General features: G+C 41.1%; 1 protein-coding gene across 8 annotated transcripts in view; it reads left to right on the forward strand.

Moving 5' to 3' along the window:
- LOC109716512 (fatty-acid-binding protein 3, chloroplastic) overlaps positions 208 to 16,527 on the forward strand; it is a 31,747-nt gene continuing 15,427 nt past the window's right edge. For 5 of the 8 annotated variants that reach the window (XM_020242005.1, XM_020242006.1, XM_020242004.1 and 2 more), the window contains exons 1-2: positions 208 to 522; positions 1,673 to 1,774. In XM_020242005.1, the coding sequence (XP_020097594.1) occupies positions 330 to 522; positions 1,673 to 1,774 (295 nt within the window). In that variant the 5' untranslated portion in view covers positions 208 to 329. The remainder of the gene's footprint in view (positions 523 to 1,672; positions 1,775 to 16,527) is intronic. The other 3 variants (XM_020242003.1, XM_020242011.1, XM_020242009.1) reach the window with 3 other exon arrangements.

Genomic DNA, 16,527 nt, shown 5'->3' on the forward strand with positions numbered 1-16,527 from the left:
GCCCAAAGGCCATGCTGAGTCACAAGTCCTTAGACTTAGCCCGATCCGCTGCAGCCCGAGTCTGCTGGCGAGCCGGGCCAGACCGGGCCTGTTTTGGCCCCGGCCGACATTACATCCCTAAAAGTCCTGTACAGTGCTAATATAAGTGAACCTAAAGTTTTCATTTAAATTTAAATAAAAAAAATATGATTTGAATGCTGCTTCCCCCCTGATGAAAGACTAGCTTTGAAAGCACCGGCTAGGAAGAATGCCGCGTAGACGACTTATCATCATCTGAAGGAGGAAGCCTACTCTCAGACCCCCTGAACGGCGGAACCGACGCTCCGAAAATGCTCGGCGTCGTCGCACTCCCACTTATTGGTATTAGTCCGCCACTTCCCCGCATCCGCGATGCGCGCTTCGTTCTCCACACGCATCCTTTTCCTCCTAGCCTCCTACTCCGATTCCACTCACCGATCCTCCCCCGCCTGGGCCGCGCTTTGCCGAAACGCGCTTCTCTTCTTCTGCTTCCAAAAGCTTCAGGTTTCGTCGTCGTTTTCCCTCTTCTCGTCTTAATTTAAAGAGCAATTCTTGCTAAGGTGGGTTTAAATTCGGCATTAAACTATTTGCGCCTAAGAATGGGATCTTGAATATAAGTTTACCCGTTGGGGTTAGGGTTTCGAAAATTAATTTGTGGGGCTGCATGCTGAGGAGGCTTCAATTTAATGTAAAAAAAAAAAAAGTGGTTATCACGCATTGTGGTGAAACTTAATTAAAACGAAAAAGAGCTTTAAATTTATGTTGATTGAGCTAGATGCAGGAACGAACTAACCTGCTTTCATTTGGTACTTGAGAACGACTAAACTAGTTTGAGCGCTGGAGAACATCCAATCGGGAGCCTTTGTACCTGATGTCATGGTGAAATTTGTGGAGATAGGATCGTGTTAAATGATGCTCCTTACACAACACGTCAACTAAGAGGAAATAGATCAACGACGGGATGCGATCTTTGTACTTAGATCGCCTATAGTATATATCTCCTTCCTTCTTAATGGTAGCGTAGATGGGATCGCAAGCCTTCTATTTTTTTCTACCACTAAAGGAAAAGGACCACTCCCCGATTTATAGTGCTAATGGTAACTTCCTTCCCATCATGGAGATGGCCTTTTGCATTCCCCTAATTATGACGAAACCATTAACGTCGAAATGAGGGAACATTATGAGAGTTCATTCACATTCTCATCATTATGATAGTCCTTTCATATTCTCTCTTTCTCATAATTATAACTGGTTTAGAGCTGGTAATAAAACCAATCCTAATTCCTTCGAGTGCTGGTCAGGCCAAATAGGGCGACATGCGGATTGGACCGTAATCCAAATATCCAACTGTTAGACTTTCAAAACGGAGAGTTACAACGCGTATGCTCATGTATATTTTGATTAGCGTTCGTTATTGATTGCCATAATAATATAGTTCCATAAGTTGTTGAAGATACGATAAGCTAAGTCCCAAATCCTTTTCAAGTTACTATCTTCTCATTTTCTTAGATTTCTGTTGTTTACTAAATCTTGATGAGATGTTACAGTGTATTACTCTTATTAATTCTTCTGCAAGTGCTAAGCTAGTTTGTCTACGCCATGCCTTTTGGATAGAACTTACCCGCTGAGTGAAATTTTATGTCCTTGGCTGCAGTTGGGAGGGCAGACTATGTTGCTGAGCCTGCGACCAATGTAAACTTCCCAAAAGAGATGAATGTTCTTGGTTGCTCCGCACCACTTGTTCTACTTGGCACAGGTAAGTAATCCTTTTAATTTATATTGTTTGGACTGTTACGGTATCAGTATGTGACTTAATTGTTGATCACTTTATGTTGTTTGTAAGTGCTAACATTGTCACATTAAGTCAAATTTAGATTCTTAATACCAGCTGTTGGATTTCTTAGCATGACGATTTTTATTTTTCGTAGCCAAAAAGAAAACAGTATTATGCGACTTAATATGGATGCATGAGAAAAGGGAAACACCTGGGCTTTTATGTTTGCTTTCAGAGTAGAATGTTGTTGTTGTTGGGACAACACTATGATCACCTTACATGCAACAAAGTATATTTTAGATAAAATATATTAGGAGTTTTCAGATAGCATGTGCAGCTCAACCTGTGGACAATTCTGCTTGATTTTGAGATTCAACAGAGACCCCAGTTGAGTCAACTTTCTTTGCACAAAAATAATTTTCTCTGAACGCCATTGGTTGTTTTGTGCTAAGTCAATACAGCTAGTGTTTCTCTATCAATAAAAAGAGAAGTGTTGCTATGCGGGGTAGTTCCCTGCAGTTGTATGAGTCCAAATAGCCCCTTAATGAATATTGTAATAAAATTGATCCAACAGCAATGATTTAAGTGCCCTTCGGCACGGGCCATATCCATCGTGTCGTATCGTGCCAATAAAATATCGACATGATACAACCATCGTGCTAATGGCACAACTCAAAACCCCCTTTTCTTTAAATTACTTTGTAAGTTTTTCAATAATGTAACACCCCAGTAGTCCCACATCGGATGGAAAAGGGATTCTAATTGGGATTACAAGGCCATGCACTCTAATAATAATAACTAGATTTATGCATTTTGGGTCGATGGTTTTGGGCTCAACGAATTATTATTGCTAGTGGGTCGGGTCATTATATTTGGTATCAAAGCTGGTTCACCAGTCAGAAGTGTGAGACGGATCTCATATCGTCTAGTGATTTTGGGTTAGGAAATGGGACCTGACAAGGAAGTCGGTGTCTATATGGGGGAGTTTGTGATGCCTCAGTAGTCGCATATTGTATGAGATTGGGATTGTGCATGAGAATATAACGGCCAAAGGCTTAAATAATAATAATTGGGCTTAAGCATTTTGGGCTGGTGGTTTGGACTCAATGAGTTATTATTGTTAGCAGATTAGGCTGTTACTTTTAGTATCAAAGCTAAATACCGGTTAGAAGTATAAGAGCTAAGTGCTATGCGGGACAGTGCTACACCATTGGTTTAGTAAAAGCCACCTTTTGAACCCACAGGAGCCACCTCCAGAATCTTACCTTACTTGGTATCTATGTGTGCGATTGTGTTTGGGCTTGACGAAGATGTCAGGGTCTAAATGGGGGGAGTCTGTTACACCTCAGTAGTCTTACATAGATGAGAAAGGGGTTCTAATTGGGATTATAAGAGGTCATGTACCATAGTAATAATAACTGGGTTAGACATTTTGGACCGTTGGATTGGCCCAACGAGTTATTATTGATAGCGGGTCGGATCGTTATATTTCTAATCATAACTCCATTCTTATTCGATGTGGGACTATTAGGGTGACACAAATTCCCGTTTGGGTCCTAACTTCCTCGTCAACCCAATCACACGAATATCCAAAATCATCAGGTGATATGAGGCCTGCCTCGCACTTTTGGCTGGTGAACTGGCTTCGATACCAAATGTAAAGCTTCAAATTTGCTTGGATCAATATACAACCTTAAAACATGCCCTATTTAAGAAAATATCATAACTACAACTACATTCCACTACTCAATCAAATCAAGCTCTCATTTGCAAAATCATATATCCTCAAACTTGACAATTTAGATGGCAACGTGACAACGCCATAGTGATTTATGCTAGATTTGCTCATACATTCAAGGACCCTAAATTTACATATATACAAAACGATCAATCATGATCAAGTTTTGATTATTCTGACTCCTCTGATACTAAGTGATGTTGACTCGGTACTCACTTCGGTACCAGTTGTTGGGCTTCAGTAACAAAAGTGTCAAATCGGATTTTTATCATAAAACCTGTCTTCTCAACAAAAGCTAGAACAATCACAAAAGAGAGAATAAATAAAAAATATGGGTGAAATAAGATTCATTAACCAAATGAAGAGTTCTATCTGACTCATTGATGCAGGGAGAGGAGTTTAGAAATCCAAATCTCAAATTGAAAGAAAAATCTTGTTGATTTGAAACTCTCTAATGCAACTATATGTTTTGGCACAGTAAGACTTAAACACGGATGCGTAAAATAATTTATGATTGAAAATCATAAACAACGCGATAAAACCCAAACAAAAGATTGAATTTAAAACAGAGAACAAGATGGATAGTTGTACCATCGAGAAATCCGTAGGCGGGATTAGTAATCGCGAGCGCTGGACAGGAGTCGTCAAATTCCTAAAGATTAGTCAAACACCGTCTCTGCCAGAGTGCCATCTGTGGGTAAAGCGGAAGAATCTTAGATAAAGAGAAAAAGAGGAAGGAAAATAAAATAATAAAAGATTGAAACGGTTAGGGTTAGGGTAATATTGTGCAGGAGGAAGAGGACGATGGATCCTCAACAATGCATCGATCGAAAGATGGTGCAGGTGCAATCTCAAAGAGGTTAATGTTACGGCCGAGGAGAGCATACTGTCGGAGATTGAGAGCGACAGTTGGGGCAAATGGTGAGTCCCCTCGATGATGGCTCATGAACGGATGAGGTTATCAGGCGGGTCTGTTGTGGACTCATCTCATAATCCAAGCGCACATCTTTTTTTTTTTTTTTTTAATGACGTCTTTTTTTTTCAATGACGTTTTTTTTTTTTTTTTTTTTTTTTTCTTTTAAGGCGTATGGCTTGGAGAACTAGGTATTAAGAATCTTAATGGACCGCGTTTTCGCGGGTTTGAACCTGTTAACGAAAACGATCTAATATGCTTCTCTTTCCGTTTCTTGCTCAAACGACGTCAGAATTTCACAAGTGGATAGTCAAATCGAAGAGAAATAAAAGACGAATAAAATAAAGGGACTCACTCCCTATGGACTTACTTCAGTCGACGCGAAATCGCAAAGCAAAATATCAGAGAACATCTCTCGTAAAGTGGAATTTCATGATAATTAATGTCTATCATACAGATTGTCAAGTCCAACTTTATAGAGTTTCTACTAACAACCCAAACAATACTAATATTCAGGTAAATCTAAAAAATCTAAAATAGAAAATAATATCTAAATCTATCCAAAACCACGCAAATTCGGCTCGATCCGACTCGAACTCAAGTTGCATCCAATGTCTGAATCATGGTGCAATCGCGTCATCAAGCCAGATATTGGGTTTTTGACGACGGTGGCGGGTATAAGTCTGAAATGGGCCCGATCCGCATCGACTCTCCCTTCCTTTCAAAAATTCGACTCCGTCAAATTGTCCGCAATGTACTCCTCGTAAAGCTCTGGATTGATTTGTTGAAGTTTACCTTCGGAAATCCATGTTGCGTCATCTTTGGGTTGATATAGCCACTTAACCAAAATCTACGCTCTCCACCATCTTTTGTCTATATTATTTGATCGTCAAGGATTGCGTCAATATCATCTTTTCTCTACAAATGTGTTCTAGAAACAAGAGGTGAAGGTGGCGAAGAAAAAAGTGAATCTTGATTTTCAGGGGAATAGAATAATGTAAGGTCCTCAACGTTGAAGGTGGGACTACTTCCCACGTTAGATGGTAATTCCAATAGATACGTATTAGATCCAATCTTGTTACGAATTTTAAATAGACCCATGTTCTTTGCATGCAATCTTCTAGGAGCCCCTTGCGGAAGCCTTTCAGGCCTAACTCAAACCATCACCATGTCTCTTGCATTAAATTCAACTTGTCGCCTGTGTTTATCGACATCCCTTTTGTAATTTTCATTACTCAAAATTATTTTTCTGAATATCTCATGATGTAAGTCTCGCATGTGTTGAGCAAATGAGAATGCATATTCACTTGGCCTATGCTCTATTGGGAGGGGTATCAAATCAATAGGTTTCTTTGGATTATATTCGGTGACTATTTCAAAAAGAGTTATTCCAGTTGTTCGATTTACAGAACTGTTATATGCAAATTCTGCTTGTGATAAAGTGAGATCCCAAATTTTAATGTTTTCACCGACAAGACATTGAAGTAGATTACCCAAACTCATTGACTACCTCTGTTTGACCGTCAATTTGTGGGTGATGTGAAGACGAGAAAAGCAATTTTGTACCCATGATTTTTCACGAGGTTTTTGAAAAATAACTAACGAAACGAACGTCCTTATCAGTTACAATTGATTTTGGTAATCCATGAAGACGTACGATTTCAGTCACAAAAAGTTTTGCAATATGAGTAGCATCAGATGTCTTACAACAAGGAATGAAGTGTGCCATTTTGGAAAAACGGTCAACTACAACAAGAACCGAATCGTGCTTTCTAATCGTTTTTGGTAAACCTAGAACGAAATCCATGCTTAGATCTTGCCAAGGAGAATGGGGTACGGGCAATGGTGTGTACAATCCTGCGTTCTTTCGACCACCCTTAGCTCTTTGACACGTCCCAGACCGTGCCACGATGCGTGCAATGTCTTTTTTGAGACTTGGCCAATAGAATTGATCCTCAGCCATAGAAATGGTTTTGTCTCGACCAAAGTGTCTGGCCAATCCTCCTGCGTGTAATTCCCACGCAACGAAATCTCGCAAAGAACCTTGCAGAACACATAAACAACTACCTCGAAAAGGAAATCAGTCCCGAATGACAAAATTAGTGTTGGTCGGTTTGCCATCTAAAATTGAAGAATAGATCTCGCTAAAGTCCGGACATGAGGGATATTCTTCCTTAATGCTATCGAGCCCAATTACATTCACGCCAACATTATTTAAGGTTGCTACAACTCGACTCAATGCATCAGCGGCTTTATTTCCTATTCCGGTTCGATGTTTTAACACAAAATTGTATTTTTGCAAATATTCAACCCACTTTGCATGCCTCACATTTAATTTCTTTTGTGAGTTCAGGTATCTAAGAGCTTGATGATCGGAAAATAAAATAAACTCTCTGGGTAATAAATAGTGTCTCCAAAATTTTAATGTCTGAACTATCGCATACAATTCCCGATCATAAGCAGAGTATTTTTGTTTGGCTTTATTCAATTTTTCACTAAAATAGGCTATAGGATGACCTTCTTGATTTAAAACTCCGCCTATTCCCACCTCTGAGGCATCGCAAGAAACTTCGAAAACCTTTTCAAAATCAGGCATTTTAAAATGGGTGCTTTTGTCATTTTCTCTTTGATTTCTTTGAAAGCTTTTGTAGTAGATTGTGTCCATTTAAACTCACATTTTTTTAAACAATTTGTAATAGGAGCCATTATAGTACTAAAGTTTTTAATGAACCTACGATAGAAAGTTGCTAAGTCATGAAAACTCCTAACATCATGAATATCTTTAGGCTCGGGCCATTCCCTAATTACTGTCACCTTTTCTGGGTCAGCCAATACCCCATATTTGGACATGATAAATCCCAAAAAGATTACTTGAGGTTGCATGAAAGTGTACTTTTTAATGTGAATGAAAAAATTTTCTTTTCTTAAAACTTTAAAACCTTGGCGGATATGATCTAAATGTTCGTCATTGGCATGGCTATAAATCAAGATATCATCAAACTACACGACCAAAAATTTGCCAAAAGGTCTAAAAACCTGGTTCATAACCCTCATGAACATATTCGGGGCATTTGTCAAGCCAAATGGCATGACTAGCCACTCAAACAAACCTTCTTTCGTTTTAAATGCGGTTTTCCACTCATCTCCAGGTCTAATCCGAATTTGATGGTAACCACTACGAAGATCAAGTTTTGTAAAAATGGTCTCTCTAATCATCATATCTAGCATGTCGTTCAAACGTGGAATTGGAAATCGGTATTTAATTGTGATTTTATTAATAGCACAACTGTCAACGCATATTCGCCAACTTCCATCCTTTTTGGTGTGAGTAATGCCGGTATTGCGCATGGACTCATGCTCTCTCTCACGAAACCCTTCCTAATCAAATCATCTATTTGACGTTTCAATTCAGCGCGCTCTTTTGGGTTCATTCTGTAATGTGGTAAATTTGGTAAAAATGAACCTGTGACTAGATCTATTGCATGTTGTATATCCCTAAGTGGGGGAAGTTCATTGGGCAATTCTTCAAGTGCGAGGTCGCTAAATTCAGCAAGTAGGGTTTAATCATTAAAAGGGTTTCAAAAGGTTCAGATGAATTAGGAATCTTCTTGACGACTAAAGTATAAACAATATTAAAATCAATTTCTTTGCAAAATTGTTTTTTATTGAGAATGTGAAGAGGCTTTGTTGGTTCAATTTGTGATGGAGGGTTTTTGTAATCTTTAACTAAACTTGGATCTTTTGAAAACTTTGAGCCTTTTGATAAAAACTTCTGTTGAGAGGGTTTGGCGGGGCTTAAAATGATTTTCTTTCCTTTATGGGCGAAAATATAAGTGTTAGGTCGACCATAGTGTATGACAGAAAGGTCATATAGCCAGGGTCTTTCTAAAAGCACGTGAGCGACATCCATGGGAAGGACATCACACCAAATTTGGTCCGAATAGGTAGCAAAGTTAAGTGGGACCAAACAACGTTTTGTAACAGGCATAGTTGTCTTATCTACCAAGCAACCTTGTAGGGATAAGGGTGTGGCTCAGTTTTGAGGTTTAGGCACCCTATTGCAGCTTTAGAAATTACATTGATGCAGTTACCGCCATCAATGATGACCTTACAACTTTTATCCCTACCTTTTGTTTAGGTGTGAAAAATGGAAGTGCGTCTCCAATCGTCTTCATTCCTAGGTTGGGTTAGGACACAACGCATGACTTGTAAAGTGGTGTTTTCATCAAATGCTTCGTTTGATTCTAACATCTCTTCATCACTAGAAATTTCATTAGCTGTGTGTGCGACTTTCTCTAAATCTTCAAAATCTTCACCATCTGGCTGAACAAGCATGTTCTACCTTGGGCACTCATAAGCATAATGACCCATTTGGTGACAGTTAAAACACCTACCTTGTGCATTTCCTCGTTTGGTTTTATCTGGAATTAAACACTTTACCTTAGAATGTTGATTCTGTCGATTTTGAAAATTGTTTGTTTTGTTAGTGTTAAAATTCGTGCCGGTGTTTCTTGGGTTTTTATCAATCCATTTTCATGTGAATCGTCAAGTTGGTGCCTTTAAATATTTTTCATATTCTAAGACAAGTTGAAAGGCTTGCTCAATAGTGGCAACCCTATGTGGCNGTCCAGCCAAACCGGTGGTTGGCCTCCACATGAATAGGCCTACCCAGCAGCTCACCCGCTTATTTAGTCCAGCCACGCTCAAACACTGTCTGTCGCGAACTCCAGATGCTTCGTTATATCGTACGTGTATAACCCATGTCAAAACCAATCTAATAGAACTCCGTACGAGTCGTAACATAAGGAATATCACCGAGACAGCATGGGTGACCCTTTGGAACTAACGCCAAAGAGTGGGGGGTAAAAGGGTTCACCGAGTCCATTCCTCAACCGAAAACCCGTGCTGCCCTCCTGCATGATCGATCTGACGTTATTGCTAGCAGTGGGACCAATATAAAATAAAGGCGTGAATCATTAAAAATTATTACTTACCAAGTCAATCTACTAGTTATTATGACAAACTCGTAAACACTTGACAACTCAACCACCAAAGGAAAATACGTACACTAACCTCTAAAATCTAGACACCAAAACCAAAATACTTATTAACCAAGAGCCTGATACATAAATGCGTAACACCAAAAGATGGGGAGCTCCATCAGCCAAAAGTTTTCACTTCAAAGGCTCACCCTTTGTCAAAATTTTTCCAAAAGCTTATCAAAATACCTACTAATATATCTAAAATTTTTGTTTTGAAGACCCACCCCTCGTGAAAATTTATCCTACTAACAACATGGCACGTAACGTAGTAGGTCGTGGCTTTCTCACAAATCCCGTACGTAGTAGAGATTCCTAGCGATCGACATACCTTTACGTAGCGTATTTAACGAACACCTAACCATTTACATCCAACAATAACACTAGTACTACAATAACCAACATGCGGCACGTTTATGTTTCCTCTGAGACAAGCTCACCTGTCTCCTTGAAACATAAACACCGTCCAGACATGCAGTGCACCCGGTCCACCTTAAGTTTTTTTTTTTACCGTGCAAAAGGCGTTGAGGTGTCATGAATACACTCAAGTGCTGTGACTAAGTCATGCTGATATACTCAATGCAAAAGCCGGCTGAAGCCGGTGCCTTGGCCGAAGCGAGATATAAGGGCGTACCACGCCGAACCACGATCAACTAGATCGAAACACATGACAAAAGAGTCGATGTGTTGCCTAGACCCAAGGTCCACAAAGATATAATATATATGCAAGCCTGCTCTACATGTCTATCAACAACTAGCAACATGCAATCAACGAGATATAGATGAACGAACGATAAATAAGGGTAACCGACATGTAGAGGCTACAGTACTGATATATAAGAGCAAGAGCAAGGGAGAGGAAAGTGAAACGATCTCACCGACTACCTGCTCGAAGCACCCACTTGTCACTATCGCGTCGAAAACTGGGTGCGCACAAGTCAACCGGACCTACGAAGATCCACCAGGTCAGTATCCAACCCACAAACCCCAAAGTACACGACTCACGAACCCCACACAAATCCCCAAAATTGGTTTCCCAAAATCGATCATCGTAACTCGTCGGAAGTCCCGAAAATCACATCGGGACACCGTCGGGACCCACTAAGTGTCCTGAAACTCACCGACTCTTGCCACGAGTCACCCGCTGCCACAAAACACACCGTTTGGACGCCTTGGCAGCAAACACAAGATTGCACAACTAAACAATTATCGCCGGATAATTGTTCGGATCCGAGTTCCGGGAAGTGTCAATTTCGACACCAGAACCCACCGTCACTCGCTCGTTATCTCCGAACCCACGATATGATGATAGTGACCAGCCGACAAGGCTCAGCGACAACTCTTAGGGCAAACAGACACCGTCGGATGAAATCTATGTTGAAACTGCGTTCTTTTGGCGAATTTTGCCGAAAAACGCATTGAAATTGACTTCCGATTTCCGCAAAAATTGCATAAAAGTCCCTCTATTTACATAAAATCCTACTATTTTATGTAAATAAGGCAACTTTGTGGCTCGATAACGCAACCCGAAGGCTTCCGAGGTCCGCCGAGACACGTACTGACAGGTCTCGACATGCCGGAGGCCGTGCTCAAGATCCGGAGCACAACGACTCACTGTGGGAGGCGCGGGAGCGACCCGAAAATTCTGCTAACAGAGCGCACTCGGGGAAAACTGCACCGAAAACGCAACTTCGGAAGCTGCTGATCCAAAGTGAGGTGAGCACTGTGATCGGCACTGACCAACGATCACCGTGCTCACCTCTGGAGGCATCGGGACAGCCTCGGATCGCCGAAAGAGTGCGCGCAACCCAGAACAGTAATCAAAAACCCTAGACTAAGCTTACCGGGGCAGAGGGGGTTCAGATCCGGCCGGCGGCGGCTGGTGAACCGGTTCTGATACCAAAATGTAACGACCCAGCCCACTAGCAATAATAACTCGTTGGGCCCAACCACCGGCTCAAAATGCTTAAGCCCACTTATTATTACTAGTGTCTAAGTCTCTTATATATTCAACCACATCCCCATTCCTGTCCGATGTGGATTATTGGGGTATGACAGACTCCCCCCGTTAAGGCCCTGACGTCCTCGTCAGTCCAATCACACACACAACCCAAGATCACCAGACAATGTGAGACTTGTCTCGCTAGCCTTGTCATCTAGATCCTGGCATAGTCGGTCACCATGTCATTCAGACTCCGGCATAGCCTATCACCTTGTCTTTCAGACCCTGGCTCAGCCGAGACTCGCCACACATTTACGGCTGGTGAACCGGCTATGATACTAAAATGTAACAACCCAGTCCACTAGCAATAATAACTCGTTGGGTCCAACCACCGGCCTAAAATGCTTAAGTCTAGTTATTATTACTAGTGTCTGAGTCTCTTATATACCCAATCACGTCCCCATTCCTATCCGATGTGGGATTAATGGGGTGTGACACACAATTTCGCGCTGCAATTCCTCGCGCAACCCATTACGGAATCGCGAAAAGGTTCGCGTTTCTTCTTCTCGAACATCACAACGGACATTCATCTCATAAAATTTGGCCATATAATAGGCAACTGAAAGAGACCTTGCTGAACAGCATTCAGTTGATCGTACAACTGTTGCTTGTATGTAGATGGCAAGTATTTCTCTCTCAATTTAGCCTTCATTTCTGTCCACAAAGTGATAGGCTCTTGGCCAAGCCATTCAAAGTGTCTTTCGACGCCAATCCAATATTGTTTGGCGGCGCCGATGAGTTTTATTTTAGCGAAACGCACTCATCGGTTATCAGACATTTCATACGAGTCAAAATATTGGTCCATGTCAACGAGCCAATCTGTGAATGCCTTAGGATCAAATTTTCCATCAAAAGTGGGTGCGTCAATTTTAACTTTCTTTTTTATGTCATCTTGAAAAACAGTAGTTCCGCTTTCTCGAAAAATAGGGTTAGTTCTAGCAATGTGCTAAATTTCACGTGCTTGTGGAGTGCGTGATGCTGATGCTTGTGGATCTATTCCTATAGTGATATTATTTTGTGCAGAAAATCTTTCAAAGTTTGTCTCTAGCTAGTAACCCCATCTCGAATGTTGTGAATGTCGGTTGATAATTCATTTAATTTTTCCATAATTTGTTTAATGGATCATTTGGGTTATACAGTTTAGGATTCCTAAACTGTAGCCTTGATCTAGTTGTCATGATGCGAACATAAATCTCTGATACCAAATCTGATGCAGGGAGAGGAGTTTAGAAATCCAAATCTCAAATTGAAAGCAAAAATCTTGTTGATTTGAAACTCTCTAATGCAACTATATGTTTTGGCACAGCAAGACTTAAACGCGGATGCATAAAATAATTTATTATTGAAAATCATAAAACGACGCGATAAAACCCAAACAAAAGATTGAATTTAAAACAGAGAACAGATGGATAGTTGTACCTTCGAGAAATCCGCAGGTGGGATTAGTAATCGCGAGCGCTGGACAGGAGTCGTCAAATTCCTAAAGATTAGTCAAACGCCGTCTCTGCCAGAGTGCCATCTGTGGGTAAAGCGGAAGAATCTTAGATAAAGAGAAAAAGAGAAAGGAAAATAAAATAATAAAAGATTGAAACGGTTAGGGTTAGGGTAATATTGTGCAGGAGGAAGAGGACGATGGATCCTCAACAATGCATCGATCGAAAGATGGTGCAGGTGCACTCTCAAAGAGGTTAATGTTATGGCCGAGGAGAGCGTACTGTCGGTCGGAGATTGAGAGTGACGGTTAGGGCAAATGGTGAGTCCCCTCGATGATGGCTCATGAGCGGATGAGGTTATTAGGCGGGTCTGCTGTGGACTCATCTCATAATCCAAGCGGACATCCTTTTTTTTTTTTTTAATGACGTTTTTTTTTTTCTTTTAAGGTGATACGGCTTGGTGAACTAGGTATTAAGAATCTTAATGGACCGCGTTTTCGCGGGTTTGAACCCGTTAACGAAAACGATCCAATATGCTTAGCTTTTCCTTTCGTTTCTTGCTCAAACGAAGTCAGAATTTCGTAAGTGGATAGTCAAATCGAAGAGAAATAAAAGACGAATAACATAAACGTACTCACTCTCTACGGACTCACTCCGGTCGACGCGAAATCGCGAAGGAAAATATCAGAGAACATCTCTCGGAAAGTGGAATTTCATAATAAAAATGTCTACCATACAAATGGTCAAGGCCAACTTTATAGAGTTTCTNGGTGAGTCCCCTCGATGATGGCTCATGAGCGGATGAGGTTATTAGGCGGGTCTGCTGTGGACTCATCTCATAATCCAAGCGGACATCCTTTTTTTTTTTTAATGACGTCTTTTTTTTTTAATGACGTTTTTTTTTTCTTTTAAGGTGATACGACTTGGTGAACTAGGTATTAAGAATCTTAATGGACCGTGTTTTCGCGGGTTTGAACCCGTTAACGAAAACGATCCAATATGCTTAGCTTTTCCTTTCGTTTCTTGCTCAAACGAAGTCAGAATTTCGTAAGTGGATAGTCAAATCGAAGAGAAATAAAAGACGAATAACATAAACGTACTCACTCTCTACGGACTCACTTCAGTCGACGCGAAATCGCGAAGGAAAATATCAGAGAACATCTCTCGGAAAGTGGAATTTCATAATAAAAATGTCTACCATACAAATGGTCAAGGCCAACTTTATAGAGTTTCTACTAACAACTCAAACAATAACGTTCTTATCAAAAAGAAATAATATTCAGGTAAATCTAAAAAATCTACGGGCTTTTTTTGCAAATAGCCCCCTAAGAAATTATTATTTTAAAAATAGCCCTATCAAAATTGAAATTGCAAAAATGGCCCTGACCCTGCCACGCAGGTGCCACATCAGCGCCACGCGGGCAGGGCTGGGGCCAGGGTGTTAAGTTGAACACGGTGAACCATTCATCGTGTTCAAACACGGTGAATGGAACACGGTGAATGGTTCACCGTGTCTAAACACAGTGAACAGTTCACCGTGTCCAATGTATTATTCGTCAGGTCCAAGCCAGAGGGAGAGCCCGTGTCCATAATACATTAAAGACGGTGAACCATTCACCGTGTTCAAACACGGTGAATGGTTCACCGTGTCTAAACACGGTGAACTGTTCACCGTCTCTAAACACGGTGAATGGTTCACCGTGTCCAATGTATTATATATACATCACTTGGCCTTGCGTCCAAGCCAGAGGGAGAGAGCCCGTCTGTATAATACATGAAAGAGGGGGGAACCAATCACCGTGTCTTTAACACGGTGAATGGTTCACCGTGTCTAAACACGGTGAATGGTTCACCGTGAACCATTCACCGTGTTCAATAGCACTACCAGCACTTAGCCATTTTTCTTAGCGCAAAAAACCAGATCAACAGTACAATACAACATCACAACGAGATCATCACAACAGTACAATACACCATCACAACGCAACAACAAATTCAATGCAACAATATAAGTAATTCAGCATTAACAATACAACAACAAATCCGACCGAATATCAATAAAGCATCCATACCAGATAATCACAACAGAATATTAAAAATTAAAGCAAGTTTTTCAATAATATAGAAATATAGTATCATGTTCTCCTCCTACTCCCTCGACCACGTCGCCTACCACGTCCGCGACCACGATCAACACTATGCTCATCAAAAGGCTCTAAGATCTCCAACTGGTCGAGATACTCGATAGCAGCACCCTCATTAACCGGCTGAGTGTCCTGCGTCTCGATCACCCATCCGATCTCGTGCTCAATCATAGCAGGTGTCGGTAGTATGTCTGGCCGTGGAGGAGCTAAAGAGGAGGGTTGATCTGTATGAAGATACCGCATTTGTCGTCGGCGCCTATGATAAATAATATCAACTGGCCGAGGTGGATCCTCTGGTACTGGTGCTGGTGCCGTGTCCATAACGTAAGGTGGCTCCTCTATCGGTGATGATGGCCTCGGTGGACTATATACTGGTGCATGGCCGGACGTCGATGGTCCACCATAGTCTGCTGGTCGTGGAGGTACAGTGTGTGGAAGCATAGATAAAGTCTCCAAAATTGCTTCCATCTGATCCGCAACTTGTAATAGGGCATCTAATACTCCACCTCCTGGAATATCTCGCAGGACACGTTTGATCGTATAATGTGATCTCTGCACAATATCGACCTGAAATAAAAACACCATCGTAAAGATTATATGAAACTTTCTTGTATATATAGAAAGATATTATATATTAAAATCATACCAATACTCTCTCGACGTGACCACGTGGTTGATACGCGAGGGGTGGCCTCTATACTGGCGTAGATATCCACCTCCTGGTGATTGTCCAATACTACTGCATATAAACAGTGGTAGCTCGTATAGGATCTGGATCTACCTCAAGGTCGACCTCTGCTATATCCACCAATCTATCATTCCAACGCTCAATATATAAAGCGTGGTATGCCGCCCAATCCTCATCTGCTCTACCTCGTGAATTGATGCAAAGTATGGCAAGCACTGCTTCAGGTATATGCTGTAATAGACCAAACTGTCGAAGCACACGATCCGGATGATGCAGCTTAATAATGTGGAAGCAGACTAAGGTGGTCCTCGATCGCCAAACCTGGGACCCCGATAGACAGAAAGGTGGGAGCGTCTCTAACACTGTGTCGGTATAAGGCAAGGTTTAAAGTGCCGTGGCACGGGGGCGTGCCGGCACGGCCCTGGCACGGTACGGCACGGGCACGCTTGCGTGCCGACACGTGGCACGCTTGCGTGCCGACAGATACGCACGACCTCCTACTGGCACGCTTTGGCACGGATTTTTTTTCAGTTTTTTTGATTCCAATAAACTCTTATAATATTATTTTGAAAGATTTAAATAAATAATTATTTATATTTGCTATATATACCTTATTATACTCATCAATTAACATGCATGTAAGCTTTTTGTAAGTAAAATACAATTATACCTGATGTAGAATAAAAATTAAAATACAATAATAAAATTCACAAGTATAATAATTATTTAAATTTACATCTTTACATAGAGATGACTGCTTAATTCCACATAGATTGTC

The sequence above is a fragment of the Ananas comosus genome, linkage group 10 (assembly GCF_001540865.1).
Source record: "Ananas comosus cultivar F153 linkage group 10, ASM154086v1, whole genome shotgun sequence".
In the NCBI taxonomy this organism is placed as follows: domain Eukaryota; kingdom Viridiplantae; phylum Streptophyta; class Magnoliopsida; order Poales; family Bromeliaceae; genus Ananas; species Ananas comosus.